Source organism: Danio aesculapii, chromosome 2 (genome assembly GCF_903798145.1).
Source record: "Danio aesculapii chromosome 2, fDanAes4.1, whole genome shotgun sequence".
NCBI lineage: Eukaryota > Metazoa > Chordata > Actinopteri > Cypriniformes > Danionidae > Danio > Danio aesculapii.
The window spans coordinates 27,588,570-27,616,144 of record NC_079436.1 but is presented as its reverse complement, the minus strand read 5'-3'; the positions used below and the strand labels follow the sequence as shown (position 1 = coordinate 27,616,144).

At 36.6% G+C, this 27,575-nt stretch overlaps 1 protein-coding gene across 1 annotated transcript in view; it reads left to right on the top strand.

Moving 5' to 3' along the window:
* The window catches only part of tgs1 (trimethylguanosine synthase 1), a 53,859-nt gene that overhangs the window by 9,364 nt on the left and 16,920 nt on the right, over positions 1-27,575 (top strand). Inside the window, exons 5-9 of the mRNA XM_056476482.1 lie at positions 9,789-9,927; positions 11,780-11,866; positions 11,940-12,117; positions 17,849-18,182; positions 18,306-18,467. Of these exons, the coding sequence (XP_056332457.1) occupies positions 9,789-9,927; positions 11,780-11,866; positions 11,940-12,117; positions 17,849-18,182; positions 18,306-18,467 (900 nt within the window). The remainder of the gene's footprint in view (positions 1-9,788; positions 9,928-11,779; positions 11,867-11,939; positions 12,118-17,848; positions 18,183-18,305; positions 18,468-27,575) is intronic.

The window sequence follows — 27,575 nt, the reverse complement described above, 5'->3', positions numbered from 1 at the left end:
TGTATACAGATGTTACTACTTCAATGTGTTCCTTATGGCGCCATTCATACCGCGGCGACAGCGGTACTTGGTGCGCCAGCAGCTTTTGACCGCTGGGTGGCAGTTTAACCACAGATATTCAGCTTTGCCTTTCCACAACACTAAACAGACTTTTCTGTGCGTACCTTATGTGATCAGATGTGTTCAATTAAAATATAATTTTGATTTAGTTTTCTTAGTAATAAACATGATCTTACCAGGGCTTAAAGTATTCCGGCACCATGCCGGATCTCCGGCGTGCGGCCGTGAGAGAAAAAAAAAATAGAGCTTGCACATGCGGTTTAGTTGGGGATGCTCAAAATAACCGATTAAGCAATAACCGAAAGGGCACGTTTGTAACCGATGAATGGTATCAGTTAAACGATTAAAATATGCTTTATACATTTTTGAAGTTTGGCTGCAGACGGGGCATCTGTTAAATTGTTTACTGACTGCAGCCAGTGTTTTATGCTCTGCTTATGCTCGCTCAGCGCCGATCTGGAAACATTTTGGATTCGTGGCGAACGAGAAAGGCGAATCAATAATTAGGATGAAGCTATTTGTTGGGCTTGTTTAGAAAAATAAGTGTTAAATGGACAAACACGTCGAACCTCCAGAGCTGCGGTCATGTCACCCAGCCCATGGAATGCGGAGCCAGCTCCGGTGTCATCTACTGAACGCAAATGCCCAGCTAGTCCAGCCAGGTATGGCAGAGAGGCCTTTTCAAAAATGGCCAAATACAAAAGAGAAACTGATAAATAGTAGACGTTGATGAGAAATGGAGCAGCATATTTGGTAGTTGAGAACGCGCCGCTCCGCGATGTAGAGCTGGTTTCCGAGAAATGCAGGCGGCGGAGCAAGATACCCTCTTTGCCACAGTATCTGCATGCGCTACAGGCACACGTCTCAGTGCTGCTGGAAACATTGTAATCTCAAATAAGTCTCCGCTTAAACCGAACAAAGTCAACATGTTAGTTTTTCTGGCAAAGAATTTAAAATATGAATAGAAAACAAAAGGCGGAGAGACGCAGTTTTTTTTTCAACATCTGACTTATGTTGTTACAAGCCTAGGCTAATATTTTTGTTCTTCGTTACTATTTATATTATTATTGATTAGTATTTGTGAAGTTTCTAAAATGTAACGTTTACTGTTTCAAGCAGTTAAAGTTATTTCTATTTAACTAGCCTTCATTATTATAGGCTGTATTGTGTTGTTTTATCAACGAAAGTTAAACAACAAACATGTTCGTTTGTACGGATATTTAGCATAATACTTTTGTCTTTTTTGATTTCTTAATTTTTACATGAAATGTAAATTAACTTAGGTAGGCTACTTGGGTACAGGGGCGTAATTTGTTGGTAGTATACCGAGGAATGCTTAGACAGTGAATATTGTCATCATTATTTAAAAAATTATAAATAAATAAATAAATAAATAAATAAATAAATAAATAAATAAATAAATAAACCTTACGGAAAGGATGAAATAAAGGAAAAGCATGCTGTTAATCATTCTTCATAATCTGATTCGTAGCTATACATGCAATAAACTTATATTGCGCCGACAAGAACAAGCTCTAAAAGGTAAAGTCTAAAGCCAGAGGAGTTATTGATATTAATGTTAGTTGTTAATATGATCGTAAACACTGGGTTGTATAATTAACGCCGTCATTGTGTCGTGTCTGCGATTTTTTTTTCTCGTTGAAGAACAGAAAATTCATTTTATCGCCGTCTTCCCAGCCAGGTTTTTCAACATCTGACTTATGTTGTTACAAGCCTAGGCTAATATTTTTGTTCTACGTTACTATTTATATTATTATTGATTAGTATATGTGAAGTTTCTATAATGTAACGTTTACTGTTTCAAACAGTTAAAGTTATTTCTATTTAACTAGCCTACATTATTATAGGCTGTATTGTGTTGTTTTATCAACGAAAGTTAAACAACAAACATGTTCGTTTGTACGGATATTTAGCATAATACTTTGGTCTTTTTTGATTTCTTATTTTTTACATGAAATGTAAATTAACTTAGGTAGGCTACTTGGGTACAGGGGCGTAATTTGTTGGTAGTATACCGAGGAATGCTTAGACAGTGAATATTGTCATCATTATTTAAAAAATTATAAATAAATAAATAAATAAATAAATAAATAAATAAATAAATAAATAAATAAATAAATAAAACACCTTACCTGAAAGGATGAAATAAAGGAAAAGCATGCTCTTAATCATTCTTCATAATCTGATTCGTAGCTATACATGCAATAAACTTATATTGCGCCGACAAGAACAAGCTCTAAAAGGTAAAGTCTAAAGCCAGAGGAGTTATTGATATTAATGTTAGTTGTTAATATGATCGTAAACACTGGGTTGTATAATTAACGCCATCATTGTGTCGTGTCTGCGATTTTATTTTCTCGTTGAAGAACAGAAAATTCATTTTATCGCCGTCTTCCCAGCCAGGTTTTTCAACATCTGACTTATGTTGTTACAAGCCTAATATTTTTGTTCTACGTTACTATTTATATTATTATTGATTAGTATTTGTGAAGTTTCTAAAATGTAACGTTTACTGTTTCAAGCAGTTAAAGTTATTTCTATTTAACTAGCCTTCATTATTATAGGCTGTATTGTGTTGTTTTATCAAGGAAAGTTAAACAACAAACATGTTCGTTTGTACGGATATTTAGCATAATACTTTTGTCTTTTTTGATTTCTTATTTTTTACATGAAATGTAAATTAACTTAGGTAGGCTACTTGGGTACAGGGGCGTAATTTGTTGGTAGTATACCGAGGAATGCTTAGACAGTGAATATTGTCATCATTATTTAAAAAATTATAAATAAATAAATAAATAAATAAATAAACACCTTACGGAAAGGATGAAATAAAGGAAAAGCATGCTCTTAATCATTCTTCATAATCTGATTCGTAGCTATACATGCAATAAACTTATATTGCGCCGACAAGAACAAGCTCTAAAAGGTAAAGTCTAAAGCCAGAGGAGTTATTGATATTAATGTTAGTTGTTAATATGATCGTAAACACTGCGTTGTATAATTAACGCCGTCATTGTGTCGTGTCTGCGATTTTATTTTCTCGTTGAAGAACAGAAAATTCATGTTATCGCCGTCTTCCCAGCCAGGTTTTTCAACATCTGACTTATGTTGTTACAAGCCTAGGCTAATATTTTTGTTCTACGTTACTATTTATATTATTATTGATTAGTATTTGTGAAGTTTCTAAAATGTAACGTTTACTGTTTCAAGCAGTTAAAGTTATTTCTATTTAACTAGCCTACATTATTATAGGCTGTATTGTGTTGTTTTATCAACGAAAGTTAAACAACAAACATGTTCGTTTGTACGGATATTTAGCATAATACTTTTGTCTTTTTTGATTTCTTATTTTTTACATGAAATGTAAATTAACTTAGGTAGGCTACTTGGGTACAGGGGCGTAATTTGTTGGTAGTATACCGAGGAATGCTTAGACAGTGAATATTGTCATCATTATTTAAAAAAAATTATAAATAAATAAATAAATAAATAAAACACCTTACGGAAAGGATGAAATAAAGGAAAAGCATGCTCTTAATCATTCTTCATAATCTGATTCGTAGCTATACATGCAATAAACTTATATTGCGCCGACAAGAACAAGCTCTAAAAGGTAAAGTCTAAAGCCAGAGGAGTTATTGATATTAATGTTAGTTGTTAATATGATCGTAAACACTGCGTTGTATAATTAACGCCGTCATTGTGTCGTGTCTGCGATTTTTTTTTTCTCATTGAAGAACAGAAAATTCATGTTATCGCCATCTTCCCAGCCAGGTTTTCATGCACAGTTTCCGTTTTTGTTTCTTCTCAAACAATAAAGTTTCGCTATAGCAGGCCCGGCGGCAGGATATCATAAATGAGGGCGCAAGGGCGATATTTTTATATGACGTGCTAAAATTGAAAAATGAAATTTACATGAAGAGCTTTATTAGTGAAACGCTGCCGAGCGCAACGAAATAGGCTATAAGCTATATTTGCTCTTATGTGCTGAAATACTTAACACTTTTCTTAAGACCACAAAATAATATGCAACATCTAAATGTCATATAGCCAATAAGGAAAAATTAACATGTTTCAGGTCTCTCCAGTGCATTTAGACTGAATATTTGACTGTGTCTTACTGGATGTCTCCAGTAACTCTATAAACATAGAGGCACAAGCAGACTGTAGAATTCATTCATTAATTCTTTCTTTTATTTATTTATTGTCAACCAAATATATATATAAATTAATATGTGTGTGTGTGTGTGTGTGTGTGTGTGTGTGTGTGATTGCAGCAGACTGAAGAAGTTGTGCATTGGGTGGGTGGCATCTGCTGTTATGCAGAGGGCTCTACGGGTACGTGTGCTGTAAATGTCCTGAAGGGAGGGGAGAGAGACACCAACGATCTTCTCAGCTGTTCTCACTATGCATTGAAGTGTTTTCCTGCAGAAAATCTAAGGTTCCATACCACACAGTGATGCAGCTGGTCAGGATGCTCTCAATAGTGCCTCTGTAGAAGGTGTACATGATTGGGGCTGGTGCTCTTGCTCTTTTGAGTGGCAGCCTGTTTGAACATATCCCAGTCTGTGGTATTGAAGCAGTCTTGTAAAGCCTCTGAAGAACCTTCTGGCCACACTTGTATCTCCTTGCAAACCGGTTTGGTGACTTTAACTATCGGTCTGTAAGCAGGCATTAGCATGACAGTTAAGTGGTCCACCAAGGTGGGGGAGGGGGAAGGCTTTGTAAGCTCCTCTCTGTGTGGTATAAACAAAGTCCATTGTGTTATTGCCCCGTGTTGGAAAGTCTATGTGTTGTTGTATTTTTGGAAACACACTCTTTAGGTCTGCATGGTTAAAGTCCCCTGCCAGGATGAGAAAAGCATCGGGGTGGGCTGTCTGCTGCTCACTAATGTGCAGTTTCCGTAAACACAAAAGCACAACAGTCCTTTACAGTCCTATGTGATGAACGAAGTAGACGGATGTAGTCCAGTTTGTTGTCTAGCGAGCGTACGTTCGCTAGAATGATGGAGGGGATTGCGGGTTTGTGGGGGTTAGCCGCTAGCCTTGTTCGGATACCCCCGCGCTTACCCCTCTTCTGCTTCCTCTCGAGCCGCTTGAAGCGCCTCCATTGTGGGCGAGGTGGTGAGGTGGGGGTCGGAGGATGGGTACGCATCCGGAGCAAGCCGAAATCTTGCAGCTCATCAGTGTCCGCGGAGTTTAACTTGTGAAGTTTGTTTCTACCGATGTCGAGCAGAAATGTTCGACTATATGCGCGCTTAAGGACAGATAAACGTGACGTTGACGCACAATAACACGGCGACGTACAAGACGAGGAACACAAAAACACATTAATAACATATTAATAAATAATACCAAGTTTTAACACATCTGCTACATTCCAGTGGAGCCTCCGTTGCGCTCTACCACAGCTGGCAAAACTTTCTGAAGGTGGTTTAAGCACCAAATAAGTGTTTTAAATTATGTTAGTCTCCTTATTTCTTTCCGTTTTATTTTAAATATTATAAATGTTTAAAGTTTTAGGTAAAGACGTCAAAATATGCCCACACATGCAAGCTAAACTAGATCATATCTGAGTCATCATGCTTTATTACCCAACCAAAATCAGCGAGGAAAAAATAAATGTTTTAAATTAAATTATATTTAAATGTTAAATTAAATAAAAAAAAATCAATTTAAAATTTAAATGCCATTTAAAAATAGTTGCTAAAATTAATGTGTTACTTACTTACATTTTTAGGCATTAGCCAAACAGAAAGCCTGTCTACGGTAAATCCACACGCACTAAATAGCCTACCTTTTCTTTTATAACACTGTAAACATAACTTCGCAGGTCGATCATCTTCAAACGCAAAAGGCATTTTTAAGTGTCCTAACTTGACTGCTGCTGTAGAATGGGATGTTTTTTTACATAACTTTAAACGTGTGCTTTAGCTATGTCAAAATGAAAGCAAATTTTTTAAGGGCTCTGCGTTTTGTCAATTGTATAGCTTTAATAATAATAATAATAATAATAATGGATATAACAAATTATAATATTATAGTATAGACATTTTTACTAGGCTACTTTAATATTAATCCCTAACTGAAAAACGAATGTGAAAATGACTGGCAGCTGTGCTAAAATTAATATAATGGCAAATTTCTTCTGCGTTTTTTCCCTTTATAGCTCAATAGTTTTATTCAAAGAATATAGTTCTCTCTTTAACTTTCAGGTTTGAGGTGGGGGAAGAAATGGCAGAGGCAATTCAAATGTACCATCTCTAAATTAAAAAAGGCCACTTACGCGGCATCTGTGTGTAAAGATTATTACCTTATTTTTATTTTATTATTATTATTTATTTATTCATTCATTCGTCATTCATTTTCTTTTTGGCTTAGTCCCTTTATTAGTCTGTAATTGCCACAGCGGAATGAACCGTCAACTTATCCAGCATATGTTTTACGCAGAGGATGCCAGGAGGGCCAGCTGGGGCTTCGGGACGGAGTGAAAGGAGAGGCAGGACTTTGCCCCGAGTCTGGGAAAGATGGCTTGCCGTCATTACACTAGTTTTCCGATGGCACACGAGTTACATGCGCCAAACACATGAAGAAATAAATTAATAAATAAGGGAAAGAAAACATCTAGCCTTATAGGCTGAGTTCTTTTTGATTATAATCGCCGTTAAGTTTCCATTTTAAATGTAAGGCTGTTGCAAAAAATAATAAAATTGCTTAAAATAATACAATTTTAATTTATAAGTGACTTTGCTGCGTCCCCCTTGATGTTTCAATAACGCATAATAATCTATACACCATATTAAAGACACTTAAATAGACATGATTTCGGCCTCACTGATGCCCATTAACTCCTGACAGACAAGCTTTTGGTTATGAGAAGGGGGAAGGGGTCTCCACTATTAAGTGTTTTTCACAAACATGAATACACAAAATCCAAAACTCCTATAGGACGGATGGCGTAACAAAACCTATGCGTTTAAAAACGAAACCGCATTAAATATGGGGCCTTATGAAAATGAATGTTTCTATCTTTTGAACGGTGACGGCATAATATCATGGAATTACTTTCAATAGCAAAATAAAAAACATCTCAAGGAAGAACGGACAAAAGAAAGTCTCACTTCTATCACTCTTTAAAAGTTTTGGTTTGGTTCATTGTAAATGCTCAGTCTCGTTATGAACTGATCTTCATTTCTCTGTGTTGGTGGAATAAAGCAGGCGAGTCAGCCGCACCAATTTATGAGCAGACAGAGCAGGATTCTCATGATGACCACCAGCGCAATTCCGCTCTTTGTTATGAGCCGTAGTTTCAGTGTAAACTTAGAAAAGGTGAGTTTCTTTGGCGATGATGTGTACAGTGTTAGATTTTATATTTAGCGGACATTTGCGCTGAACACGCGGTGAATGCAACGCATCAAGATTCGGGCACCTTCTCCGAAAACACTCGATTGATCTCAGCTGGTGGATCAACATTTACCTCATGTTATGATCGCTGTCATCTGCGCCATTATTATTATTATAACTTTAGGGGAGGTTTGCAAACCTGTGCACTTTTCACTCTTCAGCCGTTTGTATTTCCTGCAGTAACAAAAGCTCCCTGTTCATTATATTCAGACACACAAATGCTCCCAAATATATTATGAGGGCGCATAGATTAAATTTCGGGCGCTCATGCGACCAAAATGGTTGCAATTTCGAGCCCTGTAGTATAAGGACATGTATTCAGACCACAACTGAACGTTTGAAGAAAATTGAATGCCTTATTATTTAGAATTAGCTATTATTGATGTAAATGCAGCCGTTCAAGGCGCATAATTGATTTATTACGGTACTGACGGTATTAGAAAATCCATGTCGTGGCGCAATGTCACACCGGTGATGACTATGACACCGGTGTACCGCCCACCCCTACTACCTGTTATTTAAAATATCTATATTATGCTCCAAGCATTCGCCAAAAAGAAAATATTTCTAAGTAAAAACACAAAACATAGCTGAATAGAGTGTTGCCTGCTTTAGAGGATGGGTTAGTAATTATATTATAACTGGTTATGTTCAGGTCAATGAAATAATACCTTTAATAAATAAAATATGTTCGTAAGAACGTGGTGGGCCAGTGATTCCGTCGCTGTCATCAGTGGTTTAATGAGCTCAGGAGAATTCTGCTTTGCATTTTTCTATGCATTACTAACATCACTAAACCAGACATTTGTTTTATAAGTTAACCAAATATTCGCAGAGATTCAGCAGTTTTTTTTTTCTGACGCGTTTGCCAGTCATGCCAGTCAGTGAAAAAAAAGTAACCGTGGCCCTGTTTGCAGGTATTAATATTCGTTTTTTCGTCAACTTTTCAAATCAATTAAACTCAATTTATAAAAAGGCTAGCCTATTTTATGCATTAAATATAACTAATTTCCTTTATTTCTGATTAGACCATGCATTTTAGACTATTTTACAATTGTAATATGTGCATATGCTTTTTTTTAAATAACATTCGTTTAACAAATATTTTAGCACATCGAAAGTAATTAAGTGACCTGTTTTTTTTTTATTAAAAACCTTTATGCAAAAGGATCAGAGGATAAATTATCGTAGGATAAACGTATCTTATGGAAAAACACCAATTGACGGGCTCTGCTTTCGGTTTTAAAAGAATCAAGCAGCTTTAAAAAATATAATTTGCTGAAGAGAAATGACAGGAAAAAAAAGAAAGAAAAAGATAAAATATATAGGGACTGTTAAAAGAACATTTTTCTTTAATATATTCTTTCGACTCCGAAACATCAGCTAAGAAAGATTATGATGAATGACGGAGTTTCTCTATTGCCTGCTTCAGCAGTTGTCCCGGTCCCGCTGGTTATGAACGAGGAGGCGGAGAGAATGCGCTGTTTAGTTTCGGCTTGATATATTTAAATAAAAACTAACACCGAACTGCTTTTAACGCTCAAAAAGTTAAACTAAAATGCACAATTCTTGTTGGTTGCACCCGCGGGATGCACAATGAACCAAACGCGGCATTATTTTAATTCTATATTCGTGAAGAATGAGCCATGAGATTGAGATTTTTGAAGGTGCTCTCTAGCGGCGAAGTTCCTGGCAGAGTAGCAAGTGAAAAAATGTGCATAAAGAAATTGGACAAGAGGAATAACATTTTAAATTATATAACAAGCATCGTATTCTTTCTAATCCTCGCCCAGTTTTAATACAAGTTGTGTTTTTTTAATATTTGTGGCTGGGAAGTTTATTAAGAATATATTTATAATTATATATAATTAAATAAATACATAATTATATATATATATATATATATATATATATATATATATATATATATATATATATATATATATATATATATATATATATATATATATATATATATATATATATATATATATAGAGAGAGAGAGAGAGAGAGAGAGAGAGAGGAGAGAGAGAGAGAGAGAGAGAGAGAGAGAGCTGCTGTAAAGGCTATTTCTTTCCGTTCGCATCCCGTCCCTTTGCGCCCCCTGGCGGCTTTTTCACAAACTGCGGTCTTACACTAAAAACAGAGCAGCATTTATTTCAAACGGCGGCGGTATAAGCCACGGCGGTAATAGCCACTTTGAACTCTCACCTACTGTATATGAGGCTATATAAAGATCTGATACATCATTTTATTTTAACGATAATGTGGCAGTTGTTAATAAACTGAGTGTGTGATTTCAGATGGCAACATGAAACAGACCTCTGGCTCTGCGCCGATGAATAATGGGAGTGGACGACCTATAAAGAGCAGATCTAATGATGAGGATCAGAGCGATGATGATGAACCTCCAGGGAACCGACAAGCTAAAGTGAAGAGAGCGTAAGCTGATGATCTGTTATTCACTGGACTGTATTGTATCAGACTTTGCATACATATGAAGTCTGAAACAGACTTTTATCTGATACAGAACCTTTATGGTTTAATCAAAGATACATTTTTTGTCATTATTTACTCACCACTTTCCTTCTGTGTCTGCTGGTGCTTTGTGTTTATGCTGAATAATGCTGATACAGCTCTAGCCATACATTCATAGTTTATCAAATTAACCAACATTGAAATTAAAGAGATCGCTTGAAAATTATTATTATTTTTATTCACATTTTTATGAGAGTATTTATTAGGGATGGGTTTAGTAAAAATATTCAAATTTGTTAGTGATATAAAAAAAAAGACAATTGTTATTCCACCAAATATTATTATATAAACATGTCAGAAAACATGGCACCTTTTCTGTTATTTACACATACTTTTGTTATTACATTTTTTCTAACAACAATAAGTTTTAAATGCTGAGATTGGATTCTTACTTAATGTGTTTTTATAACTGTGTGTCTTTGTGGATAGATAGATGGACGGACGAGTAGATTGGTAGATGGACAGGTAGGTAGGTAGGTAGATAAATAGACCTTCCATATGAATATCCTCATAGTCTCATTGACTATCACCTAATTTCTGTATAATTTTGATGATCATTGAGGATTGATGGATTTATCGATATGGATGGACAGACAGACAGACAGACAGACAGACAGATAGATAATAGATAGATAGATGGATACATGGATGGATGGATAGATGTATAGATAGAAAGAAAGATGGATGGATGGATGGATAGATAGATAGACCTTCCATATGAATATCCTCATAGTCTCAATTACTGTCACCTAATTTCTGTATAATTTTGGTGATCGTTGAGGATAGATAGATGGATGAATAGACAGACAGACAAACAAACAGATAAATAGACCGATAGGTAGATAGTAGGGCTGCACAAAATATCATTTCAGCTTGGATATCGCAATAGTCCCATTGCAGGCTCTCAAGTGAATTTAAACCATTTGGACGCAAGAAATTATAAAGTTTGCCACTTTAATAATGATCAATCATGTTTATTTATTTATACAATCAAGACTACTATGGCATATTATTTTACATTTGATTATTGAATTTCTGTACCTTAATACTGTTAGACTCTGTCATAAAGTGGTGCATTAAAGTGTATTTTCATTTGTGCTTTAATTGATTTTATTTATTTTGTAAGTATTTATTTCTTTTATAATTTTGTGCATTTTTATGTAGATGCACTCCCTTACAAAACCATCCCAATCAACATAAAATTATGAGTTATTTTCAAATAGAGTTATCTTTAGAAATTCTATTCAAATCGCAATATATATCGTAGAAAAACTAAATATTGCAATGTCAGTTTTTTTCCAATATTGTGCAGCCCAGATAGATAGATAAAACTTAATAATTAGGAGACAATGTTTTACACTTTCAAAGGTTGAGACCAATCCTCTCCTAAAACAACAGTAATTGTTCATAGATTTAGTCATTTTTTAAACTATGAAAAAAATAATGCTAGCACTGTGCCCATTAAAACTGTTGATTCAATAAGTCAGTATTTTAATGGGCTATATGTTAGAGTTTTTACATATTTGCATTTCATTTCATCTACATACGATTGTAAATGTCACATCCAATCACATGATTTATGCACCAGCCCAAGCAAAAGCAGGCTGCAGTTCCCTTAATGGCCATCAGTGTCAGTAATTAGAATTCTGAATTCACAAAATAGCTCCTTTAAACCATAGAAGGTGAGTACATAATGATATTGTAAAGAGAAAACTATTTTTAAACATATGCTAATAAACAGCTGCTCTACTTACAGTCATGAGCTGGATGCAGAGGAGATTGCGGAGGTACCGGTTGAGGAGGCGTGGGATTCTCTTGGCCTGAGACGAGGTCCACAACCAAAGTAAGACCCCACACATACATTCGACTTTTTGAAAACCGTCAGAGCCTCCACTAACATCCTTTTGTCCTGGCAGGTTTGAGAGTGTGGTGAAGCTGAAAGCAGGCCAGGGTTCATACACGGGCAGACGGCGTGAGGACAGAAAGCCCCCTGAGCATAGAAGAAAAGCAGCCTGCAAGATCAACAAGCACATCTTCTTTACTGATGATGGGCCGCAAACCACAAAGCCAAAGACCAGCAAAGCTCTTCAAAAAGTGAGTTGGTTAGTGCTGCGTGTACAATAATTTTTAGAGAAATAATTTGTCAAGAATATTCAGACTGAACTACAGCATACAACTCAACTAGGAGAAGTCAAGCACCAAAAATTAAATAAGTTAAGTTTAACAAAACCTTTGCTTTAATATCAACTAAAGTAGATTTGCAGCTTTCATATTTAATTTCCACATGTACATATTCTAATATGGCACTTGCACACATGCCATCAGTGGTGTTTGACTATTTGGTTCCCTTTTATCTGCATAATCACGAAGTACAAATGTCAAGGTGAAGTAACAGAAATGTGAATGTGGCTGAGCTATTATTTGTTTAATTATGCTTTTGTTTTGCCTAAAAGGAACTTATTATGCAGAAATCACTTTTACATGGTGTTTAAACACATTTGTGTGGCAGCAGTGTGTGAATATAGCCAGCCTCTAATGCTAAGAATTCATTAATTTAAATTTTTATAATCAGATTTCATAAAAAACAGTCTGCAGAAACACTTTGATTGACATTCTCCCTTTGCACATGTCATCAGAGGGGGAAAGCCCTGCCTATTAGAGATGATCAGTCTCTCATAGACAGCCCTAAGTGAGAAGCAAACCGAGTTTTCACACAGTACCTGCTGAAGATAATGTCAGCGACTAAAGCCTGTTTCACACCGAAAGCGTGAGCAGCGCGTGTTTTTTTTCGATGTCCATGTTAACAGATTAGACTTTTCATACTGCATGCAGAAGCAGCATGTCAGCGCACGATGTGAGCGTCACTGAAGCAGCAGTGCTGCATTAGTTTCGGCGCTGGGTCTATTTTTGCCACGCTGCTCATGCTCAATTAAAGTGACAGTGCATTGATCATGACCAAAAACACAATGAATGACAGTAAAAAGTAGCAATTTTACCCAATAAATGCATTGATAATATCCACTGATTTAAATATAGTCAATCAAATGAATTTAAATGATTAAAAACTGCAACAAATATTTATTTGGGCCCGAAGTACAAAACCAAATTTAAAACAATTAGTTTTATATATATATATATATATATATATATATATATATATATATATATATATATATATATATATATATATATATGCCATGTCATAAAGTGCGAATCATCTCAGACTGGTTTCTTGAACATAACAATGAGTTCACTGTACTCAAATGGCCTCTACAGTCACCAGAGCTCAATCCAATAGATCACCTTTGGTATGTGGTGGAACGGGGGACTCGCATAATGAATGTGCTGCCGAAAAATCTGCAGCAACTCCGTGATGTTATCATGTCAATGTGGACCAAAATCTCTGAGGAATATTTCTAGTACCTTATTGAATCTATGCCACGAAGTATTAAGGCAGTTCTGAAGGCAAAAGGGGTCTGACCCAGTACTAGTAAGGTGTACCTAATAAAGTGGCTGGTGAGTGTGTATATCTATTGTCAATTTCAGCATTTTTAGCCTCATTACTTCAGTCTTAAATCTCACATGATCATTTACAAATTATTATTATATGCTGTTTTTTTAACACAATTATCAATGATGAAAACAAGTTTGTTTAATAACATTGTGACAAACATCAAACATATTTTCAGAATTCTTTCATGGATAAATACATATATAAAAACTTATTTTTTACAGTCATTTATCATTAAGTTAATGCATAATAAAATTATTGAGATATTTGTAGTCCCTTATGCTTATACTAGGCACCCTCAACTGTGCTACTTTAGCCGAACGATAAAATGCTTGCATTACCTGGTTGCCTGAGGTTTTATTGACAGATGGATTTTGTAGGCTTACTTGTAAGATGTATCATTCTGGTCGCCTTTTCATTGATCATGGAAGCACAGTGTAAATGGTTCAGAGTGTGTGTATGTAAAATGGGCCCAGATCCAGCAGTTGAGACTGACACTTTATGCAGTCTTTTTTCATGCGTCCCATCAGAGCGCTGTTACCACATGCTGTCAGCCACCGTCAAACGGACAGAGACACTCCAACCTCTAGTTTCACCCCTGACACACACAACACACACACTCACAACTCAGTCAAACTCGCACACAGAGTTGAAACCCTCTGTCTTTATCATGCTGAATATTCAAGAAACAAGAGATGAGTTGTTGTTGTTTTTGTGATGCACCCAGTCATCCATTGAATGGATGTTATCACAGCTGATTTCTGAGTTTAAAGAGCCCATATTATACATGAAATAGGGTCATATTTAGGTTGTAAGGGTCTCCAACAACAGTCTAATATGCATGCAAGGTCAAAAAACACTTTCATTATCTTATAATCTGCATTTATTTTTACCTAATTATCCCAGCGACTCCCATATGAATCGTTCAGTGATTCATTTGTTCCCAAACCCCTCCTCAGCGCGAAGCTATTCTGCGTTGATTGGACCGATGACTGCTGCTATTAGTCGATGACACTGACAGGCTTCAGCGCGAGACAGAGTGAAATGCCCAGCTGCTAATCTACAATATAAAAGTAGTCACAGTGCATACAAGCTTCATAGTGGATTTTGGCTGCCAGTGGGTGAATGTAAATACAGACGATGGACTAGAAAATACTGACGACTAACTATTTTATTGAGCAAAAAGTCCAAGAACTGGCGAGGAGATCCCCTAGCCCGTCACAGTCTGCTCTGCACACACACACACACACACACACACAGGGCCGGCGCGTCCAGAATAGAGAAGGCGCGGCGGCGACACCTCCATCACCACCCATGTCCTCTGGTCTTCGTTTCCGCGACACCCCCCCGGTCCTCACTTTACAAACAGGTCCCTTTCGTTATCTCCTCACACACACATTAACCTTCTATGAGGAGACTCTCACACAAACGACCGTCCTTAGAGGAGACACACACACATCTCACTCTTCCTCGAGGATACGACACACACGCCTAGAGCGCCAGTTCAGCTTGCTGGGTGCAATTTAGACACCTCACCCCAAACCTGAGCTGAACTATTTTGAAACTTGACCATTGCATGTGTGTAGAAACAGCTGACGATCCGTAAACAAAGCGGCACACGTCGCATTTTCAACGTGGCTTTACACGCGATATGAGAATATAAAGAGTTAACCTGATACAGTACACGCGGTTACAAGTAACAAAACACAACTAAATGCATAATTTGCAAGCTAGAGTAAACGAGGCAACAGTTTTAATCGCACGTACTTACACTTGTGAATTGGGGGAAGAAACTGATTCATGATACACTGATCCATGTTCTGACAGTCTTTACTGATCCTTCCTTTAACAAACCGATGAAGTCTTCTTTGTAAGCATGTAGTTTCCAGAAGCACTCGAACTGCTCAAGGCTAGGCTATATTGCTATGGTTTCATCTTTGGGTGAACTGTCAATAATATCCATCTGCACAGCGTGACTTCATTCGACCGGTGTGTGTGTGTGTGTGTGTGTGACCTTTTTTTCTGTTAGTGGGCGGGGCCGCAGGTTTCAAATCTCCCGGGTTTGCGCGCACAACTACTTGTGTTTCGTAGCCGCGTCATCACGAAACACCTAACGACTCGTTATCAAGACGACTCGTTTGAAGCACTATGAGTCGACTCTTTTATAGATGAATCAATAGTTTTAAACACTGTACACTTACAGATTTAAGCCTTAGCTGGATATTTCACTTCACTTAGAGCTGTGTTACACACTACATGGAAGAGCATTTTCAAAAACCCATAATATGGGCTCTTTAATGTCAGATTGGGTTTCACGTAAGGCTGGATTTTAGCCAGAGAAGAGACTGGACCAATTTACTGCAGTGCTCTCGAATTGATTTCTCTGTAGCACAAATTGATTTGGTGGAGGACGAAAACTTTACTGCACCCAGACATTATCGCCGGTATCTTTTCAGGCTGGATGCCCAAACAAGACTTTGTAAAGCTTCTTTTATCATGTTGAGCCGTGCGGTTCTGCTAGTGGTAGTGTTATATGCTGAGGCAGATTTTTTTAAGTCTGTGGACCAGATCAGATAATCAGATTAGATTTATATATTTTTTATTTTTTATGGTTTTTTTTTTTTTGCTTCTACTGTTTTAAAGTACCTAGATGGGGGAGCCTTTGATGGATATAAATCATTAAAACTAAATAATTTTCTCAAAATGTTCAAAGTGTTCAAAAGGTCAGAAATAAGAAACTTACTTTAAATGAACAATAAAAAATGATTAATTTGTACATATTATTAAGAAAAACACATATCTTTCAAATAAAAGCTGTTCTTTTGAACTTCCTAAGTTTCTCATACTTGGGGAAAAAACAATAAGGAATAACAAGCCGTACATTATTTAGTTTTCAGCATTATTATCTAGAAATAAATTACACGTGTCCAACATTATAAATGTTATTGATGGATTCTGTTTTAGTTAGCATTATAGACACATTTGAAAAACATTAGCAGGGTGTCCGCTGGGCCTTTCAAGTCTTAAAATCTCACATTTCAAAAATTAAAATTTTGGCCGTGAAAAGTTCTAAATTCACTGAAATATTGTGTTGTAGGCCTTAAATCATTTTAAACAGGTCTTAGTTTTTAGGGATGCCCAGATCCGATCAAGTGATCTGAAATCGGGCCCGATCAAGTGGTTTCAGACTCGATCGGAATCGGGCCTTACCTCCCAATCAGGACTCGAATATTATATCTTCCCATTATTTTTTAACACATCTATAGCTATACGGTGGCACAGAGTTAGATTTCTTTCTTGACTTCACACAGAAACAGCAACTTGTGCGGCATGACATAATTTTGTTGCAGAGAAGCTATTGGTTAAATGCCGGCTAAGTAGAACAGGGAAGCTGCTTGAAGTGGAAAGCGCGAGTATGTCTGCGGTCTGGAGGTATATTATAAAGTTGATTATGACAACATCGCCATAGCAAACTAAGATCTGTAAACTTGAGATTGTCTGCCGGGTATTTTAAGTTTAGGTGCTATTTGTTTTTATATTAGATATTTTTTATATTTATTGTTGCACTAAAGTCCAAAAGTGAAGAATTCATCTTATTTATTACTCTATTGTTCTAGCTACCTCACAGAAGTGCTCTGCTTGTTAACAGAGTTGTTGAATGTTAAAATAAGGTGAATTAAATAAAATAAGGAACCATCTGGATCTGTTTTTTCACTCTTCTTTATTCTTTTTTTTTATGTATTATAGAAGTATCTGATTGGGTTTCGGTATCTGCAGATATTCAAAATCAAATGACTCAGACTCGGACGTGAGGGCAAAAAAATCTGATCGGGACATCCCTATTAATTTTGCTTTGTCTGAGTAAAGCTGGACATCCATCCAATCGCCAACAATACATCTCAATAAAACTGCAAAGAGATACAACTCACAACAGCTATTTTTTACAGCAAATTCCCCAAATTAAATACCCTAATTAGGGAAAAAAAAATAAAAACAATTACACGATCCCTCTAATAAATTACCAGAAAAAAAATCTTAACCCTGTATAAGTCTAAAATTAAATTCTTAATGGTCTTAAAAGGGTTTTAAAAAGTGTTAAATTTGACTTGACAAAACCTGCAGAAACCCTGATTAAATATATTAGTACCTGTAAAATTAGCCGTTAATCTGTATATCTTTTTTAAAACTAAATAATGTTCCAAAAGCAGTTTAACATTTCATAATACTGTAGCAACTACAACAGTTGAGGTAGTAGAATTTTTGTGTTTTTTGTTTTATATAAAACCTCTGTATTGACCTTCACCCTGGACTCAGGTCCAGAGTTTCCTCCAGCAGGTCCAGACTGATGCAGACTCTGAGGACGTGGCCACAGTCTCCATGCCTGAAGCTCTTATTGGGGTACTTGACAGTGCAGAAAGGGCCAGTCTACCTACACCAAAAGAAAATGAGGAAAAAGCCAGTAATGAGACCGATGAAGAAGACTGCGAAAAGACTCCACAACCAAGCAAAATTTGTGAGGAACATCAGCATGCCTTCATACCAGAGCTAGAAGAAAGACAGGATGATGAAACTGATCCCAGAGGAGAACTGCAGCCGCTGGACGTTCCTGATTTCTTGCTCCCTGATGCTCCTGAAGACACTGAGAAAGGTGAGGGTTCACATCTTTACATGATTCAAATGAGATGTTTCCTGTAAAATACAAGCCACTATCAGACTTCTTGTTTGATTCTCATTGGCCAGTACACAATCATACTGTTTGCTTTCCCCACAGACAGTGTGCAGGCCTTTAAAAAGAACAAGAGGAAGAAGAGGAAGAGGAGGAAGGATGTGGAGATGCCACCTGAGATTGCAGCAGAACCTGAGCTGGCCAAATACTGGGCTCAGCGATACCGTCTGTTTTCCAGGTTCGATGAGGGCATCAAACTTGACTATGGTGAGTCAGCATGAAGCCAACCTTTATTGTAGACTTTAAGACAAATCTTGATTTAGTCTTTTATCTAAAGTTATTTCATTGCTACAGCATAAAGGATGCTAAAGGGATTGTTCATCTGAAAATCCAAATTCTGTCATCATTTACTCCACTTGTTTGAAACCTCAAGAGTAAAATTTTTTCTGTTGAAAACAAAAGAAGATATTTTGAAGAATGTTGATATCTAGTGGCCCTTGATTGTTTTTTTCTACTGTGGAAGCCAATGACTACCATTCTTAAACTTTGTGTTAAATAGAAAAAAATGAACTTATAATTTCATTTTTATTCATAGAGCTACTGTAGATGAAAGAGAAAAAAAACTTTGATGTTTTATAACTATAATTTCAAACAATATGTATAGCTAAATAGATTAAAAATAGTAGAACCAAAGCTAAAATCTACCAGTCAGGGTTTACACTAATTAAATAAAAATTGTTTATCAATATAACCTATAAATATACAGCATAGAAATAAAAGAAACCGAGAAATTAAAAGTAATGTTTACTTGCATGTATTTTAGCAACACAACATTTTACTCGATAATGATTTAGTAGACCAGTTTTGAATGAAGATGACGATAAGTTGACTGCATTGCTTACATGAAATAGACCGTTTGAACTGATTTGTAAAAAACACACACGAGAATGTATGATTAAATAAATATCACAGACTGTTGTCACATTGTTAATAAGTAACTGACAATGAAAAGTGTGATGATATTAGTAATATGCAGTATACTCTCCAGCCCTAAAAACTGTGAAAAGATGTTGCTTTTTTCTAGCCCTTTATAGAAATTCAAGACTACTTAGTCAGAATCAATCCTGCTTTGAAAAGCTGGCACATTTTAAGTGTGTGCTGGTGTAAATGCACATATTTATCCAATTCCAAATTCCAATTCCAGTCCAATTTCGCTACATGTGAAAGTGTATGTGACAAATAAAGGCTTTTCATCATCAAATATTTATCTTCACACTTCACAAGTGGTGTTAGTGAGGCCAGCAGGGGTCACTCAACCTGTGGTCTGCATGAGTCCTACTGCACCATTAAAAGTGAAGAGGACACCATATTGTCAGTGGGTGCCGTCTATCGGATGAGACGTTAAACTGAGATCCTGACTCTCTGTGGTCATTAAAAATCCCATTGCACTTATCGTAAAGAGTAGGGGTTTGTCAGTGTCCTGACAAAATTCCCTCCATCGGCCCTTAACCGTCATGGCCTCCCAGTCATCCCCATTCACCGAATTGGCTCTACCACTGTCTCTCCGCTCCACCTATAGCTGATGTTTGGTGAGCGCACTGGCGCTGTTGTCCTGTGGCTGCCGTCACATCATCCAAGTGGATGCTGCACACTGGTGGTGGTGTGGAGAGACCCCCCTTGTGATTGTGAAGCGCTTTGGGTGTATGGCCAAACACAATAAATGCACTATATAAATACACACATTACATAACACTGTAGTTAACTTTCTTGGTCCTGCTTCTCCATTAAGGTAGGAAATTTATAATGACTGAAATGTGGAGGATGTGTGGATGATTGACAGGGCTCGTAACTAAGCTTGCACACTCTTCTGTTACATACTCAAAAGTATATACTTTTCCTTCACAAAAAGTACATACTTTTGGGGCATAATATGCGAATTTGGACACAGCATCTTTCTGACTGAATTTGAAAGTGAAAGTAAAATACCCGCGTTTGTAAAGGTGCCTCTTACTGTGCCTTTTCCCAATTCACATACTTATACTATGCCCTAAAAGTATGTTGTGTTGCTTAGTTATGATTCATATAGTCATATTTAATTTCCTACCTTTTTGGAGAAGCAGCAGCAGGATAATCTCCCATTCACGAGTCTTTCATGCAGAGAAATCTCCTCAGGTCTTTAGATAATTATGCATTCAGACTTTGTGTCCAATGTCCAAACATGTCTTTATATAAGTTCAGTATTGTAGTTGCAGATGAAATATAACACGGAAAATGCTATTTAAATATTTTCCAGTGGGCTAGATATTAATTAACAGTTATACAAACATCTTTACCGAAGCCTCTTTACTTGACGGTTGGTCTCGCGTGTCCACCATGTTTGTAGTTTATTTACACTTTTCACCTGCGTTTGAAGTTCTAATCAAATTCACATCCAACGCGCAATGTACTATGGGCAATATTAGTGGTTAGAGTATGGACGGTTTTACACTTCCAATTTTTATCGGAAATAGTAAACCATCCGGGAACCTTTGGCTTACTCTTTTCAACATATTACGATTTGGGACATGCTAATTCTATTTTTAAATACTATTTAGGATGGATAGTATGCGAATTGGGACCCAGCATCTATTTTTTATGTCACCTCCTTGTGGCTATTAAGTGAATTACAGCAATTGCGCTCATCTGAAAAAAAAGCTGTTAGATTAAATAACCGGCATTTATAACAGGTCTATTTGAGAGTCTAAAAAGGCATATACAGGCAAAACAATACAGTGCATTTACTGCAGTCTGCAGCGCAAGTTTCCTGTAATATCATTTACATATGCACACATACAAAGATACGAACATAACACTGTAAGTAACGTCAAGGAAATTCAGTTTAGAGCAAGACCTAGTTATTGTGTTTATTAAGGATTATGAAGATCTTTTTTTGGAATAACATGCGCCAATGAATCATTAACAGTACGACCTGTGACTTTAAATAGAGAGGCACAGCATGAGCAGAGGGATGGAGTATGATGTCAGCATTGAGATGTATCAGTGTGTAGCAGCTGAAGGTGTGGGCAGACTGACTGAACTGGCTCTGTCTGCAGTGTGTGTGTGTGCTGACGCTCGACACGGAGCCCCTCAATCCTCCTGCGTCAGACCACCGAGAAAGGGAGGGAGACTGCATACAGGAGGGAGCAAGCGAGAGCAAGACAGCAGGCAGCTTTTAGAGCGCTCAGGAGGACACTCTTTTCTTTCACGCGCTACACTTTGCACAAATAGAGCGCTCAGCCTCAGAGGAGGATAACCTTTAGCTCTGGTGCTTTACCTGTGTTCTTTACTTCACTGCTGCCTGCAAAGTGGGTCACTCTCTTAATGGATGCGGTTTATTAGGCCAAGCACAAGCCGCCTTGTTAATCGCTTTTCGTTTATCCCATTGTGTTTTATTTATCTCATTATGGCTGTTAGATCTACAGAGGAGACCTTGTTTGGTCTTTTTACCCTGTTTCATTTATCGCATAGCATAGAAAGGACTGGAGAGTGTGTGGTTACTGTATCAGGAATGTGAATGTTGGAGAATATGAAATAGCTGTTAAGGCCTGTATACTGTATGTTCTGGTGGCCATTGAGTGTATGGTGAACTGATTGTCATGTTTATAAAAACAGTTTGAGATGTTTTTGTTCATGGATGTGCATGTTAAGCTGTTGGAAGTAGCATTATAGAAGAAACACACTGGTGAAAAAGGGATAGACATAGTCACCAATACTCAGGAACATTTATGACTGATTTCCCTTTAGTGCAGGAGTGCCCAAACTTTTTCTTATTAAGGGCCAAAAACCATAGACTGTAAAAGATATGGACGTTGTATCCGTGACGTCACTCATAGGTTTCTGAAGAACGCAAGTGAAGCTACAAGTGGGCGCGTCAACCGCCACCATTTTGTTCACGCGTCATCGCTTCAACCGGGGGTAACCAAACAAGGGCAAAGAGGCGGAGCTACAGATGACTGCTAGCATTTTGCTTAGACTGGCTTTACTTTGGAAGAAATGCTTAATACTTTATTACCTGCGATTCGTTTGTGTTCTGACCACAAGCGCTTGGTTGTATTCTATATCAATAAAGGGTTTAGACTTTTAAAAACACTGTTGTATTACATTGAGCCACTAAACATTGTTCGTATGACGTTTTTCAACAGGAGGAAGGCGCAAATTACTTGAAAATGCTTAAAATAGTAAATGCAAGGCTATTGATGAACTCCAGCATAACACTGTATGACAACGTTTCAGATGACTGTTCTAGAGCCTACAGCTAATCAGTCTGTCAGATTCTGGAGTGCATTACAGGTCTAAAGAAAATTATAAAAGCTAAATGATCTTAAATAAAATTATAGAGATGGTATAAGTATATACCAGGGAAATGGAGATCACTTGAATGGGTTGTGAGCACAATTAAGTGCACACAGCATGTTATGTCATTTGATAATTGTAAGAAATTAATTCAAAAAAGCAACTGTCTGTGTAAAGCCACATAAAACAAAACAAAAATATGATGTATATGCTGAGTTCATCGGCTAATCAGCCGGAATCAGCTGAGGTGACAAGGCAGCAACCAGCGAGACCTAGCTGTCACTCAAGTGGCCACGCCCTTAATTATGCAGGGTTAATATAACCTAATATAAACGAAACGGGGCTGCATGGTTGTGCAGTGGGTAGCACAATCGCCTCACAGCAAGAAGGTCGCTGGTTCGAGCCTCGCCTGGGCCATTTGGCTTTTCTGTGTGGAGTTTGCATGTTCTCCATCATGTTTGTGTGGGTTTCCTGGTGCTCCCGTTTCCCCCACAAGTCTAAAGACATGCGCAATAGGTGAATTTGGGTAAGCTAAATCGGCCGTATTGTGTGTGTGTGTGTGTGTGTGTGTGTGTGTGTATGTTTCCCAGTGATGGGTTGCAGCCAAAAGGGCATCCGCTGTGTAAAAAACATTTACTGGATAATTTTGCGGTTTTGGAGGAATTTCGATTAATTGCAGTTTCAGTTATTTCCATATTAGCTTCATGAGGGAGAGTGGGAGGTTGCTGTTTGCCAAAAGCCAAACTTGATCGAGACTACTGGGCCGAAGGCAAATATAGTTGCCATGGGTAATTTTCGAATTTATTTAATAATAATATTTAAAAAAGACTATAAAACATTGCTTTATATTATCTAATGCAGTATTTTATAATGAACTTATTACAGTTAAAACAAAACAATCTAATTTATAACAGAATTACACAAATTTTTGCCTTGATTTGCTTTCTGATGTCTTCTGCATAGTCATCTATCTGTCGAGTGACAGTATTTCCATTTTAAAAAATCAGATTCATTTACATTTAATTTAAACATTTAATTTCAGTTTGCTTTTTTTGTAGCTCGGCAATAAAACAAACAAACAAAAAAAAAGGTTTTGTCAAATTAGAAATGACGATCTCTGTTTTAAAGGCATTCGGCCCATCCCTCTCCATCAATGTCACTCTCAGATGGGCCAAATCAATGTTTACAGTGGGCCAACTTTGGCACGCGGGCTCTATTTGGGCATCTCTGCTTTAGTGGTATGGTTTTGTGCATGCATTTATTGCCATTTCCACTCTCAAAAGTACTAAAAAAGCAAACCGTACCACTTTTTTTTTTCATTAGGGTACCTTACACAACAGGTGAAGGGTGGAGCTAGACTTACTGAAGAACACTCATTGGATTAGAGAGATCATCATATGCAAGTGCTAAAGGGGAATGATAGCATAGGAAGACATTTTTAAATAGGCAGCTAAAACATGACATTGTAATAATATGATGATGGCATGCAGCAGTGTCGACCTGAGCTTTAATAATTTTTATACACTTATTTTTTATATAGTGTCTTTAAAACTTAATTCTCAAAACTGATGTATACTTAAAAGATACAGGAATAAAACAATAACAGTAAAGATGTAACTGGTCAAAACATTTAAAATGCTAAAGCACACACTAAAATGGGGATTCTAAAGAGTCTAAAGAGTCTAAAGATATTTGTTTCAAGTATGATTTAAACATCTTAAAAGATTCTGCATGTCTTATATATTATAGGGGATGCACCCATAGAATGCAGACGAGTTAAGAGAACTGAGATGTGTAGTGTTTTCTTCTCAAATCTGGTCTTACTTTAAGGATTTTGAGACATTTTAACTCAAGGACAAATTAGCATAAAGGTCAGACAAACTCAAAAATCATTTCTTTTGATATAAAAAATAGGTCCCACACTAATGCTTGCATATAAAAATGTATCTTCAGACCTCTCACGATATCAAATTTTAGTTGTCCATATATTGCACCACACTTTATTGCGATAACGATATTATTGCCCTTTTAAAATCAGTTGATTCCACTCATTATATAATGCAAGTATGATCATTATAGCATCATAATGGAAGTACACTCTTGCAAATAACAGATAATATTTTATTCTTAAGAATATTTAATATAATTGTAGCAACTTTATTAATTAGGTATTGGAATCAGAATGTGAAAAGGTATATATCCTAAACAAATAAATAAAAAATGTTAACAAAAAGTGCACGCTACCAAGAACTAGGAAAAAAGTTAAATGTTTAACAAAGTCAGTTTAGACATTTAAAAGGCACAGGACACTGACGCTGAGATCTATTTTCAGTTGTTAGACAACCAAATATACTATCATAGTTTATAGTAAATAACTATATAGTAAATACTTTAGTTTTTTAACCACACTGACACCTTCATTAAAGATTGGATGAGATGACAGAGGCTGTGCAATTATCTTAAATGTTGCTGACATTGATTTTTATTTATGGGCTGATAGACACTAACTGTCCACTTTATTAGGTATACCTTACTAGTATCGGGTTGCACCCCCTTTTGCCTTCAGAACTGCCCTAATTTTTGTAATTTTTTGTACTTTGCACCATCATATCATTTTTCTATAGTTAAAGATTTTAGTCACTTTGATTATTACAGTTTATGCCACTGTAACTGGGGTATTGGTTTAGGTTTTAGTATTTAATGAGGTTTATCTTGAGAAACATTCCCTTTAACATCAAGACCAAATGTCAAATGCTTATCTTTGTGGGAACATGAACTTTTTTTTAGGATTTGGGAAAATCCTCACAGATGGTGGGTGTTAATTTTCCTCCATACTTTGAGTAATATGTTTTTATATGTCCTTCTCACTTTCGAATCATATCTCTTTTACTACATCTGGAATTCTGTTTGAAAGTGAGATCAGAGCCTGGTATCTATTCACTTATTCATGTCAACAGAGGCAGTAGCTCACAGCCACAGTGAGCCTCTTTTCCTTCAGCACTGCCTGATTGGATGGAGGAGTAGATGGAGAGCGTGAGCTGAATCGTGAATCTCCTCCACCTCCACCCTAGAGAGAGGGGGATTACCTCAGGGCTACAGAGACGCAAACACACTTTTACTACTGTGATACCCGCTGAGAAGTGCCAAACAGCAAACACTTCTCTGATATTAACATTACGTGAGTTATGAGGCAGATTTTTAAATGAAATGAGGAACTTTGCTCTGTCAGTGCTTTGTATTATAGCATTATTTGATCTAGCTAAAGGCCACTTGCATGGGTTAACACTTTAGAGGCTGTACATACATAGGCAATCCTAGTCAACAGATAAGACTTCAGGTTTCAGTGGTATATTTTTGGCAATAGCCAAAAATGAATGGAATAGCCAAAAATACAGGGCCGCTGCTGGTCAAAAGGGTGCCCTAAGCAAAATTTTACTGTGGTGCCCCCACAGAAGAACAGAAGCACACAAACATATGTATTTAAACTTTATTTATATATATCAAGGTGTCTGTGAGGTTGTAAAAGGTAGTAAATTAAATTAGCTAACATTAAGGGCATTAAAAAGTAATAAACGTCATCTGACGAGGTATTACATGTTCACGCCCAATTTTTTTTTTGGATTAAAAAATTTTCATTTTGGTTTAAGTGCCGGCCTTTATTTTAAAATTTGCATGGATTTATTTATATGTTGAGAGTAGGACCTGAGTGATATTGTGTGAGGTGGTGTTTGTTCACACACACACTGAAACAAACTGGGTACCCAGCTGGCTTGCTGCCAAACCATATATGCGAGCTTGCTTTCGTTCATCAAGTAAATTAAAGCTCATTCATTTTTGGTAGATGCTCCTAAATTTTTTCTGGTGCTTCGAAATATTTGAAGTTGGAAGCACCGATGGTACCAAGTAAAATTTAATTTCAAGCCCTGACACACAGAATCTATCGCCACAGTTCAGCATGGTTGTCTATCTGTGCTGAGAATTCCGGGCCGAGAACGGTTTGTAATCATACCACACCATTCCAGGCTCTGTGAAGAAACAGCCATAACCGTACCGAACTGTTCTTAGAAGAGCAGCTATTGACATTGATGACATATATGACATTGATTTAAAAATTATGGACAAAGGCCCATTGTGACATCTTGATTAATCTGTCTGCTTTACTTAAATGTATATGGTATCTGCAATATGTTTGGAAAGATATTTCATTTACGCCACTACAGTTGCAGCTCCAAGTCATGCTGGTATTAATTTTTGTCTTGAAGGTACTAAAAAAGGTAGTAAAAGGTTTTTAATTCAACTTAAGAAGTTCTGTATATACCCTGTATATAAATATTCATATAAACAATCTAAATTATATTTAAACATTCAAATATTTACATTATAAAATAATACTTTAAATCAAAATAAACACTGACATCATGTCTTCTGCAGAAGCATTCCCAATTTCAAATATTTACAAAAGGTAAAACCCTCTCTGCACCTGTAGAGATGGACGGTCCTCAGTGCTGCATCCTGTATCTGTATCTGTATCTGCGCAGCTGCTGGTGCCTCTGGAGCTGTGCTAGATGATGCCACCTAATCTTCTTTTGTGACACATTTCAGCTTTGATCCTCCATGTACAATGGAGAAGAAATTAGTAATTTAAAGAAAAATAATGACATTCATGGCTAGTCAAGCATTGTTTGCAGTGTTTACAAACTACAACCAAAATGTGGATTTAACTTGCACTATTATCTATGGTGGCAAAAACTGACCTTTGCTGTCAGAATAAATCAAAGACATTTGCGTTTTAATGAGTGTACTTTTAAACAAAAACTTATTGTTAACATTCAGAAAAAATAAACATTAAAGAATCCATGCAATAAAAAAGGTTTATGGCCTGTGGTTTATGGTAATTTGACTCATTTTATATTATTGATTTTTCATAAATCACAGAATATTAGTCAGTTTTGTTATTTCCTATTGTAATGTACAAAAATGAAAAACTGGCCAATTAAACCGATGTAAAGACTAAAGAGACTTTAATGTCAATGCAGTGATACA